General features: G+C 33.0%; 2 protein-coding genes across 2 annotated transcripts; one reads left to right on the top strand and one right to left on the bottom strand.

The window, feature by feature from the left end:
* Positions 1-3,887, top strand: LOC107472963 (uncharacterized protein At5g41620). The gene is made up of 3 exons (XM_016092486.3): positions 1-572; positions 2,063-2,155; positions 2,343-3,887. Exons 1-3 carry the CDS (start codon positions 144-146, stop codon positions 3,633-3,635), a joined length of 1,815 nt encoding a protein of 604 aa, XP_015947972.1. The 5' UTR covers positions 1-143; the 3' UTR covers positions 3,636-3,887.
* Positions 3,888-11,419: 7,532 nt separating this feature from the next.
* Positions 11,420-12,949, bottom strand: LOC107472964 (uncharacterized). Its single transcript, XM_021134755.2, has one exon. The coding sequence runs from the start codon at positions 12,947-12,949 to the stop codon at positions 11,420-11,422; it is 1,530 nt and encodes a 509-aa protein (XP_020990414.2).
* Between the last annotated feature and the right edge of the window lie 1,393 nt (positions 12,950-14,342).

Below are 14,342 nucleotides of genomic sequence, written 5' to 3'. Positions count from 1 at the left end.
TGTTCTTTGAGCACTGAACAAACCATGACACTGTCATGTCTGAATGAAAAGAAATGAAAGAAGCAACGTGTAACCCCTTCAAAGAGAAAAAAGCAACCAACTTTGAAACTTGAACGTTAAAAAGAGTAGTGAGAGAGTGTGTTATGGAGAGACAAAGAAGAACAGAAGCAGAAGAAGAAGAAAAAGGTAGTGAGAATAAGAAAGAACAGAAGGTTTCATCATCAGTTTCAATGGTGGAAAAGTTGAGAGAAAGTAGAAGTTTTCTGTTAAAGGGTGGTGGTGGAACTTGTTGTACTACACCACCACCTTCATGGAGACTTGAGGAGGAGCTTCCATCATCACAATCTCCATCAAAAAACAATCCAAATGCTAATGCTTTTCATCATCATCCTCTTCAAGATTCATCTCTTTCTTCAAGACAACTTTGTGCTAGCCTTTGGAAAATTCAATCCTACAACCAACAAACTCAGGTTTCCAGAATGAACAGCCCTGCTTCCATCAGGATCCGCCGCCGCCGCCGTCGCCGCCGCATTAGACAGCTGGCTCAGCCTCCAGATACCCCTTTTGACCAGGTTTATCTTTTGGTGTTCCAGTAATTTTATGATTGAGATCAACGACTAAAACCATTCCATACTTGAAATAGTTTCTATCTTTTGTTTAAACTATGGTTGAAAATGATAATGTAAATTGATATTTTGGTGTTCCAGTAGTTTTAGCCGTTGATCACTGTGTATAGACTTTACAATTGAGATCAACGGCTAAAACTATTGGAATACCGAAATATCTTTTGTATAAATTATAGTTGAAAATGATAATGTAAATTGATATTTCGGTGTTCTAGTAATTTTAGCAGTTGATCACTATGTATGGTTGTGCTATACTATGTTTGCCAACATCATATGCTTTGTTATATTTTGATTTCAACATGAATCATAGCAAATTAGTATCTATGTTGGATAAGATTACACTTTCCACTAGGCTATAAGGTATACTTGTTAGCCATGCTTTAAGACAGCTTAAATCTTGATTTAGCTCTTAAAATCTTGTGAGTCATGGTATCTTTCTTGAGAAGGTTAGTTTTTTTTTTTTTTTGGTAAAATCATCGTAAATTTTTTCACACTTTTCCTCTATGCCATTTTTTCTCGTCTTTTGTTACTCCTATGATATTTTTTCACTTTACCGGTTAGCCTATCCTCTCCGTTTTGTGTCTTTGTTAGTCTAATAAATCAAACACCACTGTCATCCGCTGCTTACCTATTTCCATACTAGAGTATAATTAGGATAGATTTTATTTTAGAATTCAAATCATGTTTTTGATTTTATGTAAAATCTCGATATAGTCATTGCAGAGTGCCATGAATCTTTCAAGCTTTACTTTGTTACACAGAAATGTATATTATGTTCCCCCACTCACCAGATTTTGCTCCCTTTGGTATGGTTTTGGTGGTTGTGGTGACCCAACTAACCTTTTTGGTCTATGACATGCACATATATATGCCTTGAACTTCTTTGTTTTTTTTTTTTCACTATAACTTATGAGTTATGATAACTTTCTCCAAATTGTTTTTGTCATATTCATTTTCCTATGCCTTCTTATAAAGGAAAATTTCAGTTTCAGTTTTGAAGTTGGTAACTGGATTTTGTTTGTATATGTCAATTACTAGTAACCAGAGGTCCATAGTTCAAGTTTTCTGTAAGCAATTAAGTGTTTTAGAAGTGGAAAAAGCAAATAATTTTTAGCACTAGAGGATTCTTAATTATGGTTTAAAGTTTAAAGCATGGTTTTCTTGTCTCCTTAACTGTTTTTGTTGTCTAAAATGATTTCAACTGTGATGTTGCTTTCAATTTTCTAAATTCATCATTGTTTTGCTTCAATTACTATTTTTCATAACCTTAACATAAAAAATATTATCCCTTCATTGTGTTATATATGCAATTTCTAGTGAGGATATGATACAAACTAGTCTAGAATCTTCTTATGAAGAGGTGTTATTAATCATTTTCTTTTGGATGTATCTGGATATGCGATTAATACGATCGTTTTCCGGTTCCTTATTCGCAGAAATCATCTGCTAGTAGTTTGAAAAGGCATGTTGCATCAACATTTGTTCAGCAGCATAGATCAGTTGAAAGTGATGGATGTGTTGAAATGGAAGTAAGCATATGTTTTCCCCTTTTGAATCTACATAATTTCTCTGTCACATTTTCCTTCTTCAATTAAGCATAAAAAAATTCTTAGCAAGATTAAGAAATGATGGATTTGGAAGCATTTTAGGCTTCAGAATTCTTGATGATGATGCATTTATTATCTTCAATGATCATTTTCTGTTTTCTTAAAACAGGCAGCACCATATAATCCTTCATTAACTCGCTCGAATTCAACTGATTTCAAAGGTATGATCGGAGAGTCGAGTTACAATGTTACAACATCCAAAGAGTTAGTCAAGATACTGAAGAGAATCTGGAGTCTCGAAGAACAGCACGCATCGAATGTATCGGTCATGAAAGCCTTGAAAACAGAGCTGTATCACTCTGAAGCACTGATGAAGGAGTTACTTCAAGATAAGAAAATGAATAGGAAGGAAATAGAGGACTTAATGAAGCGAATTAAGGTCGAAAAACTTGTTAGGAAGGACAAGGTACACGAGAGAATCAAAACGGCAGTTAAACCGGTTGAGGAAGAGCTTGACAATGAGAGGAGGTTAAGAAAGCATTCAGAAAGCTTGCATCGCAAGCTAGCTAGGGAACTTTGTGAAGTGAAGTCTTCGTTCGCCGGTTGTTTGAGAAACCTCGAACGAGAGCGAAAAGCAAGAATACTTTTGGAGAATCTGTGTGATGAGTTTGCCAAAGGAATAAGAGATTATGAACAAGAAGTGTATTCTCTTAGGAGGAATTCTGAGAAGTGTTCTGAGGAAGAAAAAGGCCTTGATAGGCTAATACTTCATATTTCGGAAGCTTGGCTCGACGAGCGAATGCAAATGAAGCTATCTGAATCCGGAAATGATTTCATGGAGAGGAATTCAATTGTTGACAAGTTAGGATTCGATATTGAGACGTTTCTTCACGCGAAACGATCCATTGAGTTTAAAAAATTCGGTTACTCCTCCCCCAAGGAACTCAGGGAAATTTACCCTTGTCAGCAACATTCATTGGATTCCTTTCCACTTAAGGAAGATTCCAGTGATACCAAATTTCTAGAGCCGAAAAGCGCGAATGGCAAAGAAGAAGTTGGCGAAATTGGCTCCCAAATGCAGGACAGCAACAAAACAGGGCTAGTGGTGAATGATGAGGCCATAGAAGTTGCACAAGAGAGTGATAATAAACCCTCTTGGACCCTTAAGATGAACTCGAGTAGCCGGTCTTCTAACCCGGCCGGAAACAGTTCATTGTCATCAGAAAATGGTGCTAAGATTCACCCTGATGAGAGTATTTGCAAAGCAGATTCTTGTGCTGCACTCAATGTTGATAACAATCTTGTGGAACTGTTGAAATCGAAATTGATTGTTTCGGATTCCGAGTTGCCGATTAAATTTCCTAAGGGGGTGAAGGAGAACACATTGATAGCAAAACTGCTTGAAGCAAGGTTGGAGAGACAGAAATCTCGCTCAAGATATAGCAGAAGCAGCACTTGTTGATGATCAGATAGTGAAGTTTCTGATGAAAAATATTTGGAATGCAATACAGTTGAAATGGGTTATTAACACTTTGATATTTGATCAAATTCTAGTTATGTAGAAGAATATAATAATGTTGTTGTCAATGGCATTGTAAGATATATGAAGATCAATGTTGTGTTCATTATCACACTATCTATATGCATACCCTAGTAAGGTAAGAAAATCATAGTGTATGATATGTGTATTTGTTGTCTGTTATTTACTTAACCAAGAGCTTACACTACAACAAGTCAAGGTTATTACGGGGGGTTCTTTTTGGTAATTATGGCGGTTTTGGCACTATTATATTAAAAAACGGCATTTTCTCAACGTTATTACGATAGTTCTTTTTGGTAATTACAGTGGTTTTGATTGCCATTATATCCAAAAATGATGTTTTCAAAAAATGCCGTAATTTTAAGCGCTACTCTATAAATTGCGTCAATTTTTTAAAAATTGTTACGGCGTTACAATTACCATGTTAAAGTGACGGTTTTTTAATTAGGTTAAAATGGTAGTTTGATATCGCTGTTTTAATCAGGTTAAAATGACATTTGGTCGAGTGGTCAACTCACTCGTCCGCTTTAGTAAGTGTTGGGAGCTCGAACTCTTAAATGAAACTCAAATCCGCAACAGATTAATTCTTAACCTGTCAGGTTGGGGATACCATGGACAAAAAAAAATGACGTTTCGTTTTCTTTAAAATAGTAGCATAAATCGTCATTTTTATCAGATTAAAATGACATTTTTTATTGTTTAAAATGATAACTTAGATTAAAATATATAAAACCATAATATTTTTATATATCTTAACATGCACTTTTGTGTAATCAATTTGAATCAGTCGAGTGATTAATTCATTCGTCTATTTAATATTAAAAGTGTGAATTCTATTTTGTGCGAACAATAATTCATTATCTAATAATAAACTCTTAAATAAAATTCATCCCACTTCAATGTATGATACCTAAGTAGTTTAAAGAGCCTAAAAATATATTCTAACTCTACTTGGATGATGTGTATTGTATATTTGTATGAAGTAATAATTTAATTAATTTTTTTCAATGAAAACTTTGGTTTGACTATACTTCAAATTAGTTAACTGCAGTGTAGGCCATGCTACCATTTGCAAAATAACGTCCATTTGAAGAAGTGAAGAACCTTCTATGGAGACAATCAAACCTGCTAGTGTCTAATAGACTAATATAATTACAAATTTATATGCAACGAACCAAGCTGAAAATTTTGGTAGTTAACCACAAACCACCACTCCAAAGGATTCGGGGTTTTAAATCATGAAAAGAGGCTTCACTTTCTACCAAAATCATGGTTCTATACCATTAAAATTGGTCACGTAAAAATAATAATTAAAAATTATTAAATAATTTAACATATTTAACTATTTTATTTAATATAACATGTGACAACAATATATATTGATAAACTAACGGAGCTTAGATCCAAAGAAAAAAAAGACTAGGGAGGGATTTGGACCCCTATTTAAATCCTGATTAATCACCTTGAAATTGAACTTCTTTTCTTATTTCTTTGTGTTAAAAACTGAAAATGCTACATATAATGATGTATAGTTGTGGCTTTTTGAAGAGAAAAGTATTAAAATTAGTATAAATGATTGTAATGATATATAGTTGGACTTTTGAAGAAAAAAAAGTAGAATTAGTATAAGTGGGATTAGCCTTATTAATAGAGAAAAATTAGGTTTTACTAGAAATAGTACAATTATAGAATTAGCCATTGTAATTAATAAGTTGAATAAATGAATATTGAAGTTTAATTAATTAGTTTCTTAATTTTGATATTTTTTTTCCCTAACTCTCTTTCACCAGTTCACACATTCATCACATGTCACCAATTCATCTTTTACAAGTCCCATAATATTACTGTTAATATGAATCAAATGTAGTATTTTATTTAATTTGTACTGTATTTAAGCTTTTTTTTTAAGAAAATGAAAGCATATGTTAAAAATAATATCACACATTTTTTATTGATCAAGTTCAACTAAATTAATCTAATATAACAAAAACTAGTTATGACTAGTATTATTCTAAGTACTATTGTTTGACTTGGTTAACTTTAATTCCACTACAAGAAAAAAGGTCTATGGCCACGCTTTTTTTTGCCACGTTTTAAAAGCGTGGCTAAAAGTGGTCAATGGCCACGCTTTTATGAGGGTAGAGATTGGATAGAGATTTGGCCACTTTTTTTTTGCTACGCTTCAAAAGCGTGGTGAAAGGGATCAATAGCCACGCTTTTATAAGGGTGGCAATTGATTCAAAATTTGGCTACGTTTTTTTTGCTACGCTTTTTGAGAGAAATCGGCACGCTTTTAAAGCGTGGCGACAGAATTTTATTATTGTAGCGCTTCGAAATACTAGTTTTCCCCTCAATGTACAGGTTGATCTGTGAATTTCGAGTTCGCGAATTACACAATAATCACAAGCAATAATGTGTTGAATGATTCACTACAACAAAACAGCATTTTGGCGACGGTTTTTTTTAATGCTTGGCGACGGTTTTTACTGTCACTAAATGATTTTGCGACGGTTAAAAAAAAGTCACAGATTTGAGCGTCGCTAGTTGACATAGTGACGGTTTTGGACCACCGTTGGTAAGGAGTGTCGCTAAATTGTTTGTAACGGTTTTTGAAATATAAAACCGTCACTAATTTGTAACACTTGTAAAGGTGTTTTTTATGATGTATTTCGCGACGTTTTGAAACTGTCGTTAAATTACTAATTCCTGTGACAGTTTTTTCTTATATTTCATAACTATTTTAAACCGTCACTAAGTTACTAGTTTTTATGACCGTTTTTAGGTATATTTAGTGATTATTTAAACTGTCACAATATTTTTAGTGACGATTTTTCAATTTAAAACCGTCACTAAGTTACTAATTTCTGTGACAGTTTTTTCCTTTATTTAGTGACTGTTTTAAACTGTCATAATCTCTCCAATATCAATGCTTTCTTTTATTAATTATTGCATAAATCATTTCTATTATAAATAATAATTTATGTGTCTACCAACAAAATAATAAATGGCACTATATTTCAATAAATTTAAACTCAATCGCACAAGTTTTACATAGTCATAATCCATAAAATGTAAATTCAAAAAATCCCAACTTAATCCAAACATATAAAGCTAACAATTGTACTTGTAACTTAATCCTCAAAATTTCTCCGCAACTACTTCGCTTCACCTTCAACCTCAATAGTATCCAGTTTCAACAATTGCTTCACAAGCAACTCTTTTCCTCTACAAATGAGATAATGCAATTATTAGAATGCATTTGGTGAATATTGCTAATAACAATTTTATGAGAATTCATGAAATGCAGTAAATAAACATGCTAATAAAGATGAAATTAAACCATGCTAGAAATCCATTGGTTAAGAAGAATGATCAACAACAAAGCTCCTAGATCATTACTGACAGTGACAATAACAATAAATATTTAAAATCCTCAGAACCAGTAATAATTATAGGAAGCTCAGGATCAAAGCATACAGCAGATACATTATGTGTGTGACCCTCCAAAGTCTAGACACAACTTTTAGTCTGATAATCCCATACCTGTTTCATATGTTTTATCCATGTAATAATTCCAATCTATATATACATAAAAGGCAAATAAATCTTAGCAAAGTGTAAAGAAAATGGAAAACAGAAAGCAAACCTTTGTAGTGTGATCATCAGATCTAGTTATTAGGTAAGATTTGTCACCACCTGTAAAGTAATCAACACAATTCACTCCTTTCTGATGAGCATCCAATGTAAAATTAGGGTCTAGAGAGCCAAGATTCCAAATCTGCAAGGAAGATTATGGCATTAATGCCCTATATTGCAAATTTCTAAAAAAAAAAAACAGCTAGTGAAGTTGAATCCTTTAAAAATGATATTAGTATAATTCAAATGCTCATTAAATCTTAAACTATCTTACAGGTTAGATATACCTTTTACTTTTTACCTAAAAAATAACTCAGACTAAAAAAATTATAAATCATAAATAAACCAAGAGCTGTCATCTAGTAGCCTTTGGTGATCTGATACTTCTTCATCACATGATGAAATTTTTTCACTGGTTTTAGGAATATGCTGCAAGTACAGACAAGAGACATTTGTATTAATATCCTAATTGGAATTCTATAGCTACACTTACATATAAAGCACTAAATTCAATATATTCACTACATAAACACTTGGATCAGAAGCTACAATCCTTCAACTCAAACAGAGTTACCCAAATAGTATATCATATACACTTGGATCATAATGCTTTTTCAACATGAGATTAAATATCTAGTTTTGTTTGACCTTGGGGAAAAAAATGATATCCAACCCCAATGCATTAACCTTGGAACATGCAAATCTTTGAATCACAACCTTTTTTCCCCTGAAAAAGAAATATAACAAAGAAATATACCAATAGCTTTAATTCTAATTTTAACATCATGGGGACCTAAAATTGAAGATTGTTGATCATCACAGTACTCAATACATGAGCTTCAATCACTTTTATTAGATACCATGAGTGTATAAGTTAAATGTCTTGAAATTTTAATTATGGATAAGATCAATTTATCTAAAGAATGAAGTGGATATGGTTGAATTGATAGATTTTTAACACCAAGAATCCAAGATAGAAAGGTGAAATCCCAGACTAAAGTTCGGCTAATTTAATTAGCTTTTCCATCTTTAAAGTAGCAATTTACAGAATTCAAGAAGTGCACTAACCAGATCATGATGTCGCACAAAAATATTAAAAAAATCAAGAGAAGAAATAAGAAATTGAGCATTCAAAGAAATCTAGTTAAAGCATTTCATCGAACGTGTTGAGTGCTAGTAAAATTAAAAAGAAACAAGAGATTTCAAAGTAAAAATTGCAAATATCAATATGAGAATATAATCATTATGATAAATTACAGCAAAATAGAGCACCAAAAACAAAAATTTTAGATATAGTCAAAAAACTTCTTACATGGCATCAATTTCATCCCATGTCATGGTCTCCAGGGTCAAGAATATGCAGATCATTCAAAAGAGTCCCCTTTGCATGTTGTCCACCAAAAATTACTAAGCTTGTTCCAACAGGGTTAGCTGATTGGCCTCCACGTGACACCTAGGAAACCAACATGATAAAAGGGCACTTAACAAGCCATTATTGAATTTCTATAAAAATAGAGGAACATTCATTGCTAAAACTCACAAATTTATCTTTCTATTTTGTTAGTCTTAGAGAAATACTGATGTGAAATGTCACGTACTTCTAGTACAAGTTCTGAGATTTTACAAGGATTCTTAAGATAAAAATTATAAAAGAATAAGGGATACATACTAGAGCTTTGCCAGAAGTCTTCAAAGTTGACCAAGTTGAAGTTTGTATAAATTCTGTAAAAGTGCAGGCCCAGTTGCCCACTATATTATAAACTAAACAGAGAAGAACAAGGAGCACTTTGAAAGCTCTTTCTCTTCCTTACAAGATAAAGGCAATTTAATCCAAACAAAGGAGGAATCTAGGCATTCAAATGAAGCAATGTCATCTAAAATACAAGAATAATTCTAGATCCTCCTAAGGAATTCTCCCAACAGTCCTCATAATTGCCAAACAAGAAAAAATATTTAAATGCTTTGAAAATGTCTTTAGTAACTTCTGAAAAACTTCAATGTCTTTTACACAAGCATATCCTCATTCTCATCATAGTTTTCATTGATTATTGGAAGATCATCATCTACAACTATTCTCGCCAATTTTATATTTGTATTTTCATCTGGAAAAAGAGACTCTAAGTCTTGTGGTGGATAATTATCATTGGATACTGTAATTTCGTCATCTTCACCCATATTATCTCCACCCATGTTATACAAATCTCTTGGCTTCAAGTGAATTGGTATGCACCATCCTTTTTCTTTCTCATCATCCACATAATATACCATCTGGGCTTCAGAAGCTTTAATATATGGCTCGTCATCTTCATGTTCACCAGTATGTATGAGCCTTGTAAAGTTCACAGATAAAAAACCCAAATTGTCCTTTTTGATTCCTCTAGGACTAGTTGTGTTTGCCCATTGACATTTAAACAAGAGAACTGTAAAGCCATTGTAGAAAAGCTCAATGATGTCTACCAACTTTCCATAATAAGGTACCGCACCAAAGTTCATTCGGGTATCTTTACTACTTGAGTAACTTCTTGTTCCAAATGTACCAAAAACTCTGCTATTCTGAGTTTTTAATCCATTATCCCTTGCTAAAGTTCGAAATCTATATCCGTTAACATCATATGAAGAGAACTTTCTTGCTTGGTCATATGGTCCTTGAGAAAGACTGATAAGAATGTCTTTATCCACATCAGGAAGTTTGTTGAGATTAGTACAAATCTAAAAGCACATTAACATGTTTGTGTTAGTCATAGACATATTGCAAAAATAGAAAATGAAATAAGTGAAATTTCTCTTACATGATTAGAGAACCAATCAACAAATTCTCTATGAACCTTTTTGTCTATCTCAGTAGTATCCCTTGTTCGGCTTCTTAATCTTTTCTTCACAATATCTCTATAATCCCTAAGATAGTTATCAACTGCACGACAATTTGTCAAAACATGCCTATGAGCCTGCCTCTTCTCAATTGGTGATAAAGTAAAATATGTGAAACCAGTATTTGATTCTCCAACTTGAGGAAACAGCTTAGATATTCGTAAATTGGGATCTATATAGGTAGGCTCATTACTAACACGCTTACGTCGATTCCATATTGTCTCAATATTGTCCAGGTATCTTGAACAAAATGTAAGGATCTCTTGCATAAGATAACCTTCAGCAATAGAGCCCTCTGGTTGTGCTTTATTACGCACATAAGATTTTAGTTGTCCCAAGTACCTATTAATTAAGCCAAAACTGTTAATATTAATAGGAAACTTATACACTATTTTAAAATCAAGGTAAAGAAATTTATTCTTTGTTACCTTTCTATCGGATACATCCACCGGTAGTGTACAGGACCTCCAAGCTTAACTTCTTCAACAAGGTGAACCACCAAATGAATCATAACTGTAAAAAAGGATGGAGGAAATAACATCTCCATATGGCATAGAGTGAGCACAATTTGATCTTGCAACTTGTCTAAATCCTTAATAATCAATCTTTTTTCACATAACTTCCTAAAGAACGAGCACAATTCAATCAAGATTGCTGAAACTTCACTAGGCAAACTCGTTCGCATGGCTAATGGTAGCAATTGTTGCATTAATATGTGATTATCATGGCTTTTTAGCATCCCATTGATCTTAAGGTTGTCAACATCAATGCACCTAGATATGCTACATGAATACCCGTCTGGCACACTAATATCTTTTAAAGTTGACAGAAAAGCCTTCTTGCCTTTATTAGTCAGTGTAAAGATAGCTGGAGTGTACTTTCCATTCTCATCTGGCCAAAGATCTTGTTTACAGCCTAAAGCTTTAAGATCTTTTCGAGCATTGAGGTGGTCTTTTGACTTGGTGCTGTCATTTAGCAACGTGTATATCACATTATCACATACATTTTTTTCTATATGCATCACATCAAGATTGTGACGCAATAGGTTATACTTCCAATAGGGAAGTTAAAAAAAAATGCTTTTCTTCCTCCACTGCTTAGCACCTTCTGCAGCACGCTCACCACGTCTTCTTTTCCCCCTAACTTTTGCCTCTTCTTTTCTACCAAATGTGACATTGATGTCCTTGACTTGCTCAAGTATATCAAGACCATAACCTCTTCGGTGGATTGCGAAATTCTTGCTCTCCATTAAATCGAACCCTATTCAATCTAAACCGATGCCTTTGATTAAGAAAACGACGATGTCCTATGAAACATGATTTTCTACTATGAGGAAGTTGAAAAGGAACAGAGTCGAAGTTACAAGATGGACAAGCATGTCCAGTGTACGTGTTCCACCCGGAGAGAATTCCTAACCCAGGAAAGTCACTTATAGTCCACATCAACGCCGCATGCAATTTGAACGCCTTTTTCTCAAAAGAATCATATGCATCCACGCCCTCATTCCATAACTCTTTTAGCTCTTTGATCAACGGTTGTAAGTAGACATCTATATTGTTTCCTGGCATCTTTTTTCCAGGAATTATCATTGAAAGAATAAAAGACGTCCGCTTCATACAAATCCAAGGAGGAGTGTTGTAAGGAATGAGAATAACTGGCCAGGTACTAGAATTTGCATTCATACTACGATAGGGATTAATACCATCAGTAGCTAATGCCAAACGTATATTTCGTGGATCCTCTGCGAATGAAGTGTTTTTTAAATCAAACATCTTCCAAGCTTCTGAATCTCTAGGATGCGTCATTACACCATCTTCCTTAGGAGCAACATCATGCCATCTCATGGCCTCGGCTGTCTTTGAAGACAAAAATAACCTTTGCAAACGAGGTTTTAGTGGAAAGTAACGAAGAACTTTAGCAGGCACCTTCTTCCTAATATTCCCATCATTTGATTCTTGAATCTCACCACCCTTTGTATCTAGTTTCCATCTAGACCTGTTGCAAACTTTACACATTTCTTTCTCCTTGTCTTCACCCCAATACAGCATGCAATTGTTCGGGCATGCATGTATCTTCTCATAATTCATACCAAGCTTCAAGATAGTTTTCTTTGCTTCATAAAATGAACTCGGAATCTTTGCATGTTCAAATGCATCATGTAAGAGTTCAAATATCATCGACATTGCCTTGTCAGTCATCCCACATATACACTTAATATGATACATCTTCACCAAAAAGGACAATCTTGAATATCTTGTACACCCTTCATACAAAGGTAGTTCTGCATGACTTGCTAATTCTTCAAACTCCGATGCATCAGCTACATCTGGCATCACTCTTTCAACTCCATCAATGTCTTCATCTGACTCTAATGAGACTTTATTTGCCCAGTGCATATCAGTTCCAAAAGCATCTCCAAGCATGTCATGAATAGAATCTTGATTAAAATCATCAAAAGCATTTGAAGCATCACTATTTGAGACGTTACTACTGGGATCCCCTACCTCAGTCTCTCCGTGATAAAACCAAAGTGTATATTCTTTTGGAAATTGGGTACATATCAAGTGATCGTACATCTCACCCTTTGTCACTTTTTTTCTAAAACCGCACTTCAAACAAGGGCATACAGTTGCTTCAGCTAAACTATTTTCGAAGGCAAAATCAATAAACCTCCTAACCCCTCGCTCATACTCTATTGAGTTTCGTGGCTTTGTGATCCATGACTTATCCATTGAACCAATATAAGAATATTCCTTCAAATTTCAAACAAGAGTATATCCTTAATTCTATCTACAATGCAATAAATACTAAACTATGAAAAGTACCATGCAATAAAAATATAGTTTTTAAAATTATCTATCATTTAGTCTTTAAAAAAAATTAAAAAATAAGTAACTTCTTATAAAAATATATATTCAAATTAATTAAATAATATTATTTAAATAAAAAAATTGACTAAAAACTGAAAATTTAGAAAATAAATAGCATTTCTCTTATTATATAAAACAAATATAAAATTGAAACGTGCTTCTGCCACTTGAAATCAAGTTCGAAGTCCAAAAAATACTAAAGACTTACAACCAGTCATCCAAAAAATATTAAACTAAATAAATACTAAAGAACCCAGTTCATAACAACACTTACAGATGAGAGGCTAAAATTTCTTAAGAGCAGATGCAGGTTCAAGGCTTGAGGGTAAACTTGCCAGGCTCGGTGTATTTTGCTTCTAGCTGATCAACTTTGTTAAATTTAAAACCCCTGATTCTCAATACCTCGGGCTCCTTGGAATCCTTATGGTCGACAGTTTCAAGGGTCTAACCTTTGTTCTGAACTGAACCACTTGCATTAACCTATTAAAAAAGAAGAGAAAAAAAACTCGCATTAATCTAAACGTTAAATAAAAAACAAGGTCTTCCATGTATGTGTATTAATACTGAACAAGACAAATTTCAAGATTTGATTAATTTGGGGGTATGTAAATGAAATAGAAACAATGCAATTATAAGGCAAATGACAATTATAAACAAGTTAGATAACACACAAATAAAATATTTACACTATAAATAAAATATGTATATATTTATTTTATTTTTCATGACAACTGAATTTACGTCATTTGACAACTAAAAAAAAATAATAAATCGGTTTAAAAGGTAAAACCAGCCTAATTTGTTTTAATTATTTTTCATTATATCAAATTTATTTTATGTGTTAATCTTATACAGTTTGATTCAAACGATTTAATTTGCATCATATCTATTTAAATTAATTTTTTAATCCAATCTGATTCAAAACTAAGTGTAAACATGGAATTAATTTTTTGTTAAAACAAAATCCGGTTATTAATGTAAGTAGGTTTTTAATTATAGTTAAGCACTGCTTGCAATATGATGTGGGATAAAAATATGCTTATAATTTTAACCTTTTAACAATTGTTTTGTCATAGAAAGTTTAAATGATAATATCATTATTACAATGGAAGTTGCACAAGATGTCATATATATGTGACTACTACTAGTGCACTACAGTTGAAACAACTATCTATTATTAATTGTCTCAGTAATAGGAATGTCACAAAAGAGCAGAGTATGAAGACATGTTTGCAGCACAACATTTCAAAGCTCC

This window comes from Arachis duranensis, chromosome 2 (genome assembly GCF_000817695.3).
Source record: "Arachis duranensis cultivar V14167 chromosome 2, aradu.V14167.gnm2.J7QH, whole genome shotgun sequence".
Taxonomy (NCBI): domain Eukaryota; kingdom Viridiplantae; phylum Streptophyta; class Magnoliopsida; order Fabales; family Fabaceae; genus Arachis; species Arachis duranensis.
The sequence above is the reverse complement of the archived record's forward strand: the minus strand, read 5'-3'. Positions and strand labels throughout refer to the sequence as shown.

Excerpts from the sequence above, each read along its gene's own strand:
- LOC107472963 (XM_016092486.3), top strand. The coding sequence starts at position 144 with ATGGAGAGACAAAGAAGAACAGAAGCAGAAGAAGAAGAAAAAGGTAGT. Across the intron at positions 573-2,062 it reads CAGATACCCCTTTTGACCAG|AAATCATCTGCTAGTAGTTT; the intron begins GTTTATCTTTTG and ends CCTTATTCGCAG. Across the intron at positions 2,156-2,342 it reads ATGGATGTGTTGAAATGGAA|GCAGCACCATATAATCCTTC; the intron begins GTAAGCATATGT and ends TTCTTAAAACAG.
- LOC107472964 (XM_021134755.2), bottom strand. The coding sequence starts at position 12,949 with ATGGATAAGTCATGGATCACAAAGCCACGAAACTCAATAGAGTATGAG.